Here is a 12,532-nt window from a genome sequence, read left to right on the forward strand (position 1 = left end):
GGGTTGTCAAGAGTTTTATTTTTACAACATGAATTGTTGCAGCCAAACTAATAAATCAATAATAAAGATTATTGTACACATTTATTTTATACATGTTTAACCTGCCTTTGAAACTGTTAAGTTTCCAAAGTGTAAAACACTGTCAAAGAAAAATTCAATATTTGATGCTAAGTTAGAGATGACATAAAGATTTGTTTGAGAAAGCTCTTTCTCCATCTTAACCCCCACACACATGCACAAGGAAATGGTGCTCAATGACATGATTAAAGGGCTAACAAAGTTATGTAAAACAAAGTAAAGATCTTTCTGATGTAGCCCATTTCACCACCAAATTATCTCTATGCACCATGCTTTTTTTGTTCCGAGGTACATAATGTCAAAAAGTACAGAAATTGAAGTGAAAAAAAAAAGTTTTCAGTGGGGAAATGAAAGAAAACTGCAAGATCAGTGACAAAATTACTTTGAAGCCAAATACATGTAAAACATGTAAAACACATTTATACAAAACCACAACATTTGTCATGAAATAGGTACATCACTCAAAATTCAAATTAACACAACCTGAAGTGTTTATCTTAATGTAGCCTTGACTCTAAAAAAAAAAAAAAAAAAAAGAAAAAAAGCCTACTTTGTCCATAGAATTTTGGTCTTTTAAAGATAGTGCACACACACACACACACACAGTAATGGCAATTCTTTTAAATGGGTTTCAAAACAAGCGTAACTGCCGATTGAGTAAGATAAATTTTAATGGAACATAGCTTTTAAATGATAAGAACCTGTTTTAAACGATTCCTGAGATTAAGTTTTCTGCTATCCAAATGCTTGTGCACGATAGATTTATTTCTCCCTTAACTGTTTTGCAATTTGAAGCATGTCAGTTGAAGAAATTAAATTGATTGCAGGTAATACTCTGCTGCTTTCATTTTTGGCTTATGCTTCACTTCATCACTTTATTCTCTCAACTCAAGCACTGAGCGCATGGTCCTTCATAAGCATGATCATGGGCTATATAAATCCCTTATTATTATTTATTCCTTTATTCCACAGGCTTTATTTTTTAGACATATCACTCAACAACATAAATTAAATACTACAACAAAATATCTTTATGTCTGTAGCACATCACATTACTTATTATCTACTTAACCCTCTGAGCAAGACATAAAAGTATAAGTATTACAAAGACTGGCTAATAACTGAAGACTGTGAGTGAAGTTTGTTTTTATTATTGCTGCTCTCAGGTAAAAATTAGACCAAGAAAACTATACATTTTTGGAAAGGAGAAAGCTTAAACTTTGCAATAAAAAGTAATGAAAATCTGCCTTCCCCATGATTACCTCGCAAAGCCACAATTGTGGCTCACCATGCTCTAATGGTTAAATGCCTCTCCTAACTGTATAACATATTAACACACCATTAAGCATATTACTAGCAGATAGAAAGAAACAGCACCATGTGGAACTTGATTCTTAAGTGGGAAAGTGTTAACACTTACTGCTGAACTTTTGGAGGGATTTTGAGGCTAATGGAGCACAATCTTTTCATTATTTTTTTTTATTTGTAAGTGTTTTAGCTTTTAAAAAGTTATTATGGAAGACATGCATGCACATGTACACACACTTCAAATGCATAGATACAGTTGTGTGGATCACTAAAAACAGGTAAAAAATGAAAAACAACTTAAGCAAATGGAACATCATCTGCTAGTAGTCAGTTCCACAGTGGCACTGCAGTGCTTATCTGTGATTGATACAATGTTTCTGGTCACGAAAAGGGAGCACAGCTATTGGTGTTGTTCATACAAAAAATGGACAGGAATATCTGCTTTTTAAGTCCTGATCCAACATAGCACAACAAAAATGAAAATGGATGGTGATTACAATAAATAACAGCACATACTGAAAAAAGGTCACAGCTTCAAGTATTTTCCAAAAGTGTATAATTAGACTGATGTATACAGAACTGACTTATGCAACATTTAATGATTTATTTTTGGAAGGACAGTAGCAAATGATAGTAATTCTAGAAATTACAATTCAACTATGCAACATTAATGGAAATTGTTCATTGAGGGATTTTCTTCCATAGTTCTTTTCATGAGCAAAATGTATGCATGGTTGTCTTCTGCTGCCAGCAGCAACTACACTGTTACTTACCATGGTGTCTTGCCTATAAATACTATTTTTAATTTTTAATTCAATGTATTATAGTATGTTTGGACATATTTTTACAAACTAGATCAATGTCTAGGCTTTTATCTACATCCTATGGCCAAAATTGATAAGATGCTATGTGTTTTTAGATGTTGAAATAATGTCAATCATAATTTAAATATTAACTAAATTTTAAAGTACTAGATCATCAAACACCTAAAAACAGTCGTTGACACTATTTCTTCTCGCAAAATTCAACATCGCTGCAGTTTTTTAAGGCATGGAAAGCAAAGAGACTCAGAAGAGGGCATCAACGTCCACTTCAGAAACCAAGGAGAAGAAAAGTCGACCAAATACCCAGAATAAAAGTGTCTCAACAAGCACTGAAGATTCGAATACTCTGGAGGATTCCCGAAATGGGACAGACGAAGTAAATTTAAATTCTTATCGAGTTTCCAGAGAGGCAAGGGTGACAGATGCCGGAATGTTTGCTTCTGAATCGTTGTACCAGTATTTTGCCTACGTGGCATCCAAATTGACAGAGCCAGACAGGAGGCAGCTCAACTTCGAATTACATGAGCACATAAAAAACTTTTTCAACCAAAGACCTTCAAGTTAAAGACAATTACTTTTGATCCAGTGCGAGCAAAGGAAAACAAGAAGCGTCAGTTCGCTGTCATGCCACATCTCTAAAGTGTGTTCAATTGTTCATAATTCTTAAGGTTTCTCTTGATGCTAAAAAAATTGACTTTGCAATCTCCTTGTGACTCCTAACGCCATCAGAGCTTACGGTCAAAGTATGACGTGTCCATGTCATTGTCTGGGTGTGGAATAAAAGCAGGCTCTTTCCAGCCTAATCCCAATCCAGGTTCGAGAAAAAGGCCATTGCTTTAACTTCTGAGAAAAAATTTAACAAAACATGGTGTTGCTAGCTTATAGATAAAACAGTAAAAATAAAATGCACGTGAGAGAGTGATCTATCTTGGTTGTGATGTTGTGAATTATAAGTTTACATTATTATTATTTCATATCTTTCTGTGAGAATGCATTAAGGCTTTCACGTGCCCTTTCATGGAAATCTATCCTAATAGTGTTCATGCAAACATTCCATAGACCTACCAGCAGCACCTGGCCGTTGGACAGATATAATAGTACAGAGCTGTTCAGTAGATATTGTTCACATCTGTCATTTGTTTCTATATGAAAATAAAATTAATATCTTTGGCATCTAAAAAAAAAAAAAATTTTAAAGTACTAATGTGATCAGGTACAAGTTCTGAAAGTGTAGTGTTACAGATACATGTATATTTATACCCACTGAATACACATTCTTACAGAAACACAATTGTACATATGTGTGAACACAAAAACATATTTATATAAGCCTGAGCATGTCTGGATCACACGTGTGTGTGTACACACACACCCAATCTCTCTACTGTATCTGTGAGTGCAAGCATGCAATCACAAACATTTATGATCCTGAGGCAGCATGCATGTTTGCATCATAAGGCATATGCATGAACCTACACATGTGCAAGTATGTGCTATGTAAACACCATGTATCTATATGTATATACTCATGCATCACTAAACATCGAAAATATGTTCTGAGAAATGTTAGGTATTTTTAACATAGTACATCATAGCATACTTACAAAAACAGTAGTTCAGCATCATCATCATCATTCATTATGTCTGAGCTATACTTTTACATGACTGGCAGCATAGTGATCTTGTTTACACCAGCATCTCCACAAATATGTAAGTAATGTCTTGTGCTTTTTGACATTACAAAGTCTATGATGTTTCAAGGCAATAGGAATTTTCAGCTCAATTAAAATCTTATGGGGCCTTTGTCATATATATGCGGTCCATAATTGACCAAAATGATATTACAAGGTGCATGACTGCATATGGGCGTACACACACACATGTGTAAGCATGCACAATCACCTATTTACAAAGCATGGATATTTATCCTACATGACACAAACTATGCACTAATGACTACTGACCATTATCTTACTAACAGCCCATTCACACAACCCCATGCATGAATCATTTGCACATCAGCAGTTACAACTGGGATTTCTGTTCAGAAAATTTTCAGTAGATTAACAGAGGAATCACCACAAAGAGCATGAGTGAAAACAGATGAAAGCAGCATAATGGAACATGTCCTAAACAATTATTTCTGACATTATTTGTACTTAAACATTTCTTTCAACTTTTGAGTTTTGCAATAACGACGATAGGAAAAGGGCATACAGTGATGAGTACAGTATTTGCCTAGAAATAGCCATGGCAAAAAGGAAAAATGTTACAAAGGACTTCTTCCATATAAATATGCACCTTTATTTGGTACACTAGAGAGTAGGGTTACAAGGGTCATCCATCTTTCAGAGACTGAGAGATCAGTATATTTTACTATGGCTGTAGCAGTTAGACAACAGATGATAATCATGCATTAACCCCACCATGAAATAGCATTGAGATTTGTCTTAAATGGGCAGAAAATTGAAAAATGCAACACCCTTAACATGTGACTGAAAATCAAGCATTTTAATGCAGTTTAAAGTTTAAGAGGGACGTTGAAATGCAGCTAACAATGAACACTGCTCTTGTGGTATCAGGTGGTTTGAAACTATTTGTAAGATAGAACAAAGACTACAGTTTTATTGTTTTGAGTAACACTTTGCATAGACTCTGCCTGATTTAAGACAGAAAAAAACCCTCCAAGGTATATTTTAAATGAAGAACATGGTGTGTTATGGTGATGGTGGGATGGCTGGTAAACACAATAGTACATAAACAGTTTTACACAGACTCTGACTTTTTAAAACTGTCATTGAAAAGACATCAATCTAAAATATAACAGATGTCCTAACTGGCTGACACCACATTAAGCTAACGGTATGGACAAGAATGACCAACTTCCTAAAGCAATGGTTAGTTTAGTTAGTTTAGTCCTTGTTACTCCTCGAGGAGCGTAGGGCCACAACAACACCTCGCCAGCGGACCCGGTTTTGGGCAGCCCCATTCAGTTGGGCACATGTGGTTCTGATGTCCTTTGGCTCACTCTCTAATGTTCTTTTCCAAGTCTGCTTTGGTCTCCCAACTCTCCTCTTCCCCTGAGGGTTCCAGTCGTGCCTGATTTGCAATGGTGTCAGCTAGTTTGCGCAGTGTGTGGAAATGGTAGAAAGGAAAAAATCATCAGCATTGTGCAATATACTGCAGTGAAGGGCTAGAGTAAGTCACTTTGCCATGAACTGCCTGCTGATGTCGAGGAAGATGATGTTTGTAAAGGAATCGTTTTCCACAAATTTCACATTCAAACCGACGTCCACCATGGCTCTGCATATGTTGTGTCAAGCCTAGGTTGGTGTGAAAGCTTTTACCACACTGATTACAAACAAAGCTTCCACGTTTAGAATGTTTCATGGTGGTATGGCGTGCATGGGCTTTTGCAGTAAATGACACATAGCCACACAACTGGCAAGATATCCTACTATATTTGTTAAGGACAGAGGCTGGGACAAGAGGTTTGATTCCTCTTTGAGTGACCTGACCCTGCTGAAAGGTTTCACTTGCTGTCAAAGACTGTGGAAGCTGAAATGTTTCCGGGAGGTTTAGTTGTGGAAACGAATTTCCCACCCAGCCAAGCTGGTTGTTATTGTTCTGCTGTGAACCACTGGGAAGAGGCAGTTGATGCAAGAGATCTGACAGTTGAACTGATGATGGTAGCTGGCTTGAGCCGAGTAATGGGAGACTGCTGTCTTTACTTTGTGAATCTGTAAGAAAATTACATGAAAGTTAAATTTGATATTCATAGTATGTCTTCAATCAATATACAGCCAATATTAACAGAAATGATAATAACAATCAATGCACAGAAATGCTGCTGGTGCACTGCTACATTTCCTTACTTCAGAGCTGATGAATGCTTAGACATGACTGCTTCACTCAGAACTGTCTGCACACAGAGAAGACACTGAAGTTTCCCCTTCACCCTCTTTGTCCTCTTGTTGCACCTGTATGTCACTAGCACTTACAGTTTCAGAAGGACCCTTGTCTGCTCCCTTGTTTCCAATCAAAGAGTCACTGTTTCCTGGCACATTTTGTGCCTGTCCATGACTCTGAGGTTTACAAAGAGCTTGGGGAGCAGTTTGTGTTTGGTTGTTTGAACTGATGAGGCATTCTGCAGTCTGAGACTGGCCTGGTAGGTCTTTGTCTTGATGTGATGTAGCCATGAGCTGACAAGCATGACTAGAGCGAAGATGTTGCTGCAGTGATGTTTTATGTGCATATTTTGTTCCGCAAGTGGGACACTGAAAGTTTTTTACGTTAGTGTGAGTGGCCATGTGACCATACATGTGAGTTGTCTGCTGGAACCCCTTGCCACACACAGGACAGTGTACATTATACACATTTTGATGTTTGACACGCTCATGAAAGATGAGACCCTGTCGTGACCGATAGCTTTTTCCACAGATTTTACATGTAAGAGAGCTTTCTTCTGATGAGTGAGGAGGTCTTAAAGGATGTTGGGCCATTCCTCTGTCCCAGCTCTGAGAGCGGGCAAGGCGCGTGTAAGGAAAGAAGTAAGGTTGCCTGAATCCCATGGATAGCCAAGGAGGCTTGCCTCTCACAGTAAGGTTATCTGGAAAAGAAGGAATGAAACAGTGACTATGGGAAATAAAATTTATAAAAGCAAATACTTCGACTTTGGGAGGGGTGGGGTCAAAAGGTTAATGTCAATTTTCATTCCTTCGTTTCCAAATAAAGTATCAACATATCATTTAAGCTTTACCAGCTTGACAATTCAAGCTGACAATGTCACTACAAAAACAAAAATAAAGAACATCCTAAAAAAAAATCATCCACCAAGTATACATTTTGGATGTATTTAACCACTACAAATATGCATTCAAATGGCTGAAAACAAACATATCAGCTTAATAACAAGTTTTAAATTGTTTTAGCATATGTAGCCCTCTTCAATTGTTTAATTGGTTGCAATATGATGCTGAAGAATGTTTTAGTATTTTTCATACTACTAAGAGTGCAGTTGCTACAAGAGTAAATTGGTTTGTTGCATTGTAGCAATGTGAAGAAATCTAAAATGTTAATGCAGTTACATTTAATATCATAAAGGTAACTTTTATTAAAGACTTCAGACTTATTAAAGACTTCAGTAGACATCACTTATGAAAAAGACACATAAACATCAATGCAGTCTCCTCTGGATAATCATTGTCATTTTTGATCTTTGGTGTGCATATCTGATGTTCACTGATGCAAACTATTATTATTATTTTGCAATAAGGCGGTATTAACTTCATGAACAACAGATTTCTTTCTCTCACAAACACATATACAAAAACATACTCTTGTAGAAAGTACAATTACACACACCAACCTGCTGCTGCTTCAGACCCTGGTGGATGCAGAGGGATGCTGAACACTTCATCTTCTTCTTCAGCTTTTATGTACACCACCTCCATTTCTCCTGATTCTGGCAACAGTCCTGTCTTTTGATCATGCTGTTGATGTAATGATACTCTGCTTTGCTTTGATTTGCAGTCCTGATTTTGGTTCATTTTCATAGCAACATTTCCAGAAGAATGGAATGCTGTCTGGAAATCAGCTAAAGGCTGTGGCTGTGCTTCAGTTGATGAAGATGTGTGTGTGTTTGCTTGAGTATTGCCAACTAAATCTTGTCTTCCATCTCTTTTGGAAGAAACGTCTGTTAACTTTGAATTCCCTGATAACTGAATATTGTTATCTGTATTCATATGATTATCATGTATTTCGCTCGTCTTGAAATGTTTTATTTTGGCACTAGATGTGCTCTGTGATTGCCTGGGTACTCCTAAGTCTTTTTGTTTGTGCAGACCAAGAAAGTTATCATGACTAGGTGATTGAGTCTGATCCTTAAGTCCAGATGTTGTGTCTGAATAAGATTTAGTTTCTGGAGCTAACCCTAAAGGAACTGCATGAAAACTGTTGCTGAAAAATGTTAGTGAATTGACAGCATTCTTTTGCATCTTTTCATTAAGCACATAATCAACTTTTTGAGCATTATCCACTCGAAGGTAGATATATCCACCAAGTTCAATGTCACTTTCAAAGTCAAGGCAGCCATGGATCAAAGACTGCAAAGATTTGGTGAGAGAAGATATGAATTTTGCAGCAGTGTTTGTATCCATCGTTTTTCTTTAAATGCAGACCTGCGTTAATCGTGTATCTGGCATCATTCGCAATTGGAGCTTCTCTGATTCTGAAACAGTACAATTTCAAAATTACTCGAGTCTATACCTGTTAAAAACCAATAATAATGTGTTGTGTGATACCTGATACAACTAACATTCAATAAATCTACTGGGCTACTAGTACTATCTAATCAGTAATCTCGCTATGTTCGCATCAACATGTTCCGATAAACTGTTCTAGTACCCTGTAAAATATAAATGAATATGTTTACTGCATGCAGCAATTGACATTCACCCTTTCAGAATAGCGTTTTAAGTTGTAAGTCTACGTAAGTAATACGGAAGAATGAACCATCAATCATCATGTATCAAGGTGCTACTTCATAAATAACAATGGCTTGATGTATATATCCCAACATCTGCGAAATACCTTTCTAATTTAAAAAAAAAATCAGACCTGAGTTTCTCCCAAACTGCGACTTCCAAAAAACAGTTCCCAATTTCAGATATTCTGAGATTAGTCTCAATTTATGTATGCAGTTTACATTGACAGCAAAACGAACCTCCATCATAGGAGAGCTCTTACTAATTGCATGCAACTGCACTAATACAGGGTTAATATTTAAAAGAAAAATATAACAGTGATGTGATTAACACATTTTTTTTTCTTTTACACTCTTAGTTTAAGTGAGACTGCTGAGCTTTGTACGTCATTTACATGTTCTGAAGATCGGTGGCCCACTAATTTATTGTTGTACAATTTTATCCTTTCGTTAAAAGAGTTAACATCGAGACACATGTCAATAATAATAATACGTCTAAGGAGTAGACTTTCAAACGAAGACTGCAGGTGCCTTTTTTTACGCACGCATACCTGAGCAGTCACTATGAACTCAGCGATTGTTGATTCTGAAATGTTACAGAGTGGGCAGTGCTTGATTCTGTACACACTGCAGAGCGTGTTGCAGTTAAACATAACGTACATCAGCATGTGTGTCACACGAAGTGGACGTGTGTGTGAGAGATCGTGTTTGTCTATGACATTCTGAAACATGTAGTGCAATCCACAGCATCATTTAATTAGATTGAAAAGTTCTTGCACTTCATGCATTTTTTTTTTTTTTGTTTTTGTTTGAAAAGCACACCATCTATAGGTTCTTAATCCAGACTGCAAACATATAGCACTTCAGATTTTAATTTTTAAAAACAATTTTAGTACTCCACAGCTCAATGGGTCTAATAGTAAAACAAAGTGGTACACTTGGCCCGGTTACAGCACTAAGTATATGTGGAGATAAACTACTGGCAGGTAAGAGTGATTTTTAAAAAAATGTCATGTAACTATGTCTATGTCTATAATATCAATATAACTGATACCATCATATGACAACAGAACTGGTTAGGGATTTGGCATCTTTAAAGTATTAAGGGAAAACGAAGTTTGTGTTTGGGTGTTTTTTTTTTTCTAAAGTATGTATAGAAGATTTACATCTAGTAATTTCTGAGAAAGAAAATTTAATAATCTAAATATCTGTTCACTTTTTGGATAATGAGGACCAGGTTGTGATTTCTTTGCAGGATGTGGACAATTAATTCAAGTTTACAGTTTGGAAAATGGCCTTTTAGAATTATCTTTTCAGGGCCTGTCACACTCAAACATCCATGGTATTCGACCAGGTAAAGCAGATCACTTTGACAATAGCATGAGTCTTGGTAGCTAATGCAATCTGTACAATTCCCAAACAAACAATAATGAGGCAATTTAAAAGTCAAAATTATATTCCTCAGTTATTTTTAATACAAAGTGAAGAAAATACAAATGTATTCTTTTACTCCCCCACCACCCAATCAGTGTTATTGGCTGAAGCATTTAAGTTTCATTAATACCAATATTTTGGTTGAATAATATATTTCTGACAAGGTTGTAGTGAGAGAGGATGTGTATGTGTGTGTGTGTGTGCGCACATTTATGTACATCTCTATGGGGAATCAAGGACCTAGCTGGGTGAGGGTTAGGGCTAGGGTAGTATCACGGTGAAGATGGATGAAGGTTATGAGGTTAAAAGAGGAGAGCCTGCGTGTGCATGTGAGAGATAGTGAGAGTATTAGAGGGCATTTTGAGAGGCAGAGGGGAAGGAAAGATGTCGTGAAAGACAAGAGAAGATATGATAGCAATTCTTCATAGAACAGTTTACAGTGAGAATGACAAATAATTCATGTCCATATAATGTCTATAAAGACAAATCCATTGTTCTTAAAACTCTACTCTTTTAGAGCTGTTGGCTGTGTATTTTGTTTTAGGACCTTTCATTGCGGGTGCAACGCATCTGTGTCTGTTTGGTGGCAAACAGAGCAGAGTTTTGGCCATAAAATCCAAGTCTTCAGAATGCATGGTTGATGAGTATGATACATTTCCCCCTTTTTTCAAACATACAGTATAATATATGCAGACCTAGAATAGAAATATAATTTTTTTTTAAAAGTACTTCATGCTCTGGAAGCATGCAGTGTTTCTGAAGCACATTACTTGTGGTATATCAAGTTGAATTTAAATAAGGCCTGGTGTGTATCATACTTATAAATGTCGCTTACGACAGATGTACTTAAACACAGTGCATTGTTCTCCTTATGGTCATTAGAAGTTTTTAAAATGATTGACAAGAAGATTTACAATTTGACACTTTTACCATGGTGGCTGATCATTCCATAAGCCTCCAAATTCTACATGAAGACAATAAGCCAGTGATCGAAAGTTAAAGAAATGCATGCACAGGCAGGAGGGTTACTTGCTCAAACCTTTTGGAAGGATTCATAATGTGTATGTGGAGAGAAAGAGTTGATCTCAGCAGGTTGTATGTATAAAATAAATGTGCTTCTTCAACTATTCTACAGTTCAAAAATTAGTATATTAATATGACATACGTTACCATTTTTTACATCAGTTTTAACACAGTTATGGCAGTAACTTCTTTTCACCTAACAGTAGCAGGGTAACTATATTTGTTTTGTAACAGCTATAAATTTACAATTTAGATGCTCATCTGAAGGAGATTTTGAAGACTGGCTATGGGATGCAGTTTGGCTTCAGGTAAATTCTTTGTTCAGACTCTAGTTTTCAGAAGTGAAGAAATTGTACAACAGGCATGATTTATTGAAAAAAAGCTAATAGCGGTATTTTACCCTATAAATTATAGTATAATGGAGATGAGAGAATGATTACATGTGAAGGCATGCACAATAAGGGGAAGACAAAGGGCAAGAATAGCTATTTTGTTGGGAATGCTGCTTTGTTTATTTTAAATGATTATTTTGAAATTGAATATGCAGGTTCATTGGTAGCATCAACAGTTGCAAGGATTAATATTTTTTGTGTGTGTGTGTGGGGAGATAGAGTTGATGTCTGTGGTGTATTTATTGGAACATTATTCACCGAAGAATTCCTTAATTCATATTAATTCATATTTACTATATAATAATCACATATTAGTTTACGCTTTTTATTCACACCATTCTGTTAGTACACTTTCCTGTGGATCTTTGTAAAATCAGACATTTTTATAAAATGACTATTTTGACTATTGCAGAAGCAAGACTGGTGGACTATAGGTTTTGCTCTGGCACATAACATTGTGCTGCACTGGGACTGGAGGAATAGCAAAATTTTACAAAGAGTCACATGTACAGAAAACTGCTTACTGTATCCTTTAAAAATATAAAGATGGACTGATTTTTCATAAGCAATATTTGGTCATTCATTTAGTGAATGGAGTGAGTATTCCTTAAATGAAAGTTTGTCCTGTATGTGAGATTTCATACATTAGCCAACACTCACTTGTTGAAAATCCTAATGACTTCAGATTGATGTCAGCACATTTTCTTAGATTGTCACCTGGGACTATTAACTGAAACTTATAACTCCCACTCAGGAGTTTGTCTTTCTGTCTTCTTAATTTTTTTTCTGGTTTACTATGAAAACTGATGTAGTTTCTTAGTATCACCTGTTGGCTCAGGATTTGATATTTTTTTAAAAGAAAAGGTTGCACTCTGCCAGCCATAATTTTTTCATCCATCTATTCCGCTTCATGAATAAGGCCTCAACCAGAGTCCGCCACCGATGTCGATTGGCTGAAACCCGCTCTAGGTGACCCCATGTCCAGCCCT

The 12,532-nt window shown here is 36.2% G+C and overlaps 2 protein-coding genes across 7 annotated transcripts in view; one reads left to right on the forward strand and one right to left on the reverse strand.

Moving 5' to 3' along the window:
- Window positions 1-9,136, reverse strand: LOC112564010 (protein glass-like). Of its 3 annotated transcripts, none has more exons than XM_025238525.1 (4): window positions 9,090-9,136; window positions 7,579-8,439; window positions 6,086-6,819; window positions 5,811-5,950 (listed from the first exon to the last, which is right to left on the reverse strand). In XM_025238525.1, exons 2-3 carry the CDS (start codon window positions 8,366-8,368, stop codon window positions 6,119-6,121), a joined length of 1,491 nt encoding a protein of 496 aa, XP_025094310.1. In that variant the 5' UTR covers window positions 8,369-8,439; window positions 9,090-9,136; the 3' UTR covers window positions 5,811-5,950; window positions 6,086-6,118. The 3 variants fall into 3 exon arrangements, with proteins under 3 accessions (XP_025094311.1, XP_025094310.1, XP_025094309.1); XM_025238524.1 differs by lacking the exon at window positions 9,090-9,136 and adding an exon at window positions 8,829-8,951; XM_025238526.1 differs by lacking the exons at window positions 6,086-6,819; window positions 9,090-9,136 and adding an exon at window positions 8,829-8,951 and having other exon boundaries at window positions 1-5,950.
- LOC112564006 (WD repeat-containing protein 6-like) overlaps window positions 8,967-12,532 on the forward strand; it is a 17,133-nt gene continuing 13,567 nt past the window's right edge. The window contains exons 1-6 of one of the 4 annotated variants that reach the window (XM_025238515.1): window positions 8,967-8,985; window positions 9,588-9,680; window positions 9,950-10,048; window positions 10,673-10,772; window positions 11,405-11,459; window positions 11,956-12,068. In XM_025238515.1, the coding sequence (XP_025094300.1) occupies window positions 9,602-9,680; window positions 9,950-10,048; window positions 10,673-10,772; window positions 11,405-11,459; window positions 11,956-12,068 (446 nt within the window). In that variant the 5' untranslated portion in view covers window positions 8,967-8,985; window positions 9,588-9,601. The other 3 variants (XM_025238516.1, XM_025238514.1, XM_025238517.1) reach the window with 3 other exon arrangements.

Source organism: Pomacea canaliculata, linkage group LG5, assembly GCF_003073045.1.
Source record: "Pomacea canaliculata isolate SZHN2017 linkage group LG5, ASM307304v1, whole genome shotgun sequence".
NCBI classification, from domain to species: Eukaryota; Metazoa; Mollusca; class Gastropoda; order Architaenioglossa; family Ampullariidae; genus Pomacea; species Pomacea canaliculata.

Excerpts from the sequence above, each read along its gene's own strand:
- LOC112564010 (XM_025238525.1), bottom strand. The coding sequence starts at position 8,368 with ATGGATACAAACACTGCTGCAAAATTCATATCTTCTCTCACCAAATCT. Across the intron at positions 6,820-7,578 it reads AGGGTCTGAAGCAGCAGCAG|ATAACCTTACTGTGAGAGGC; the intron begins GTTGGTGTGTGT and ends CTTCTTTTCCAG.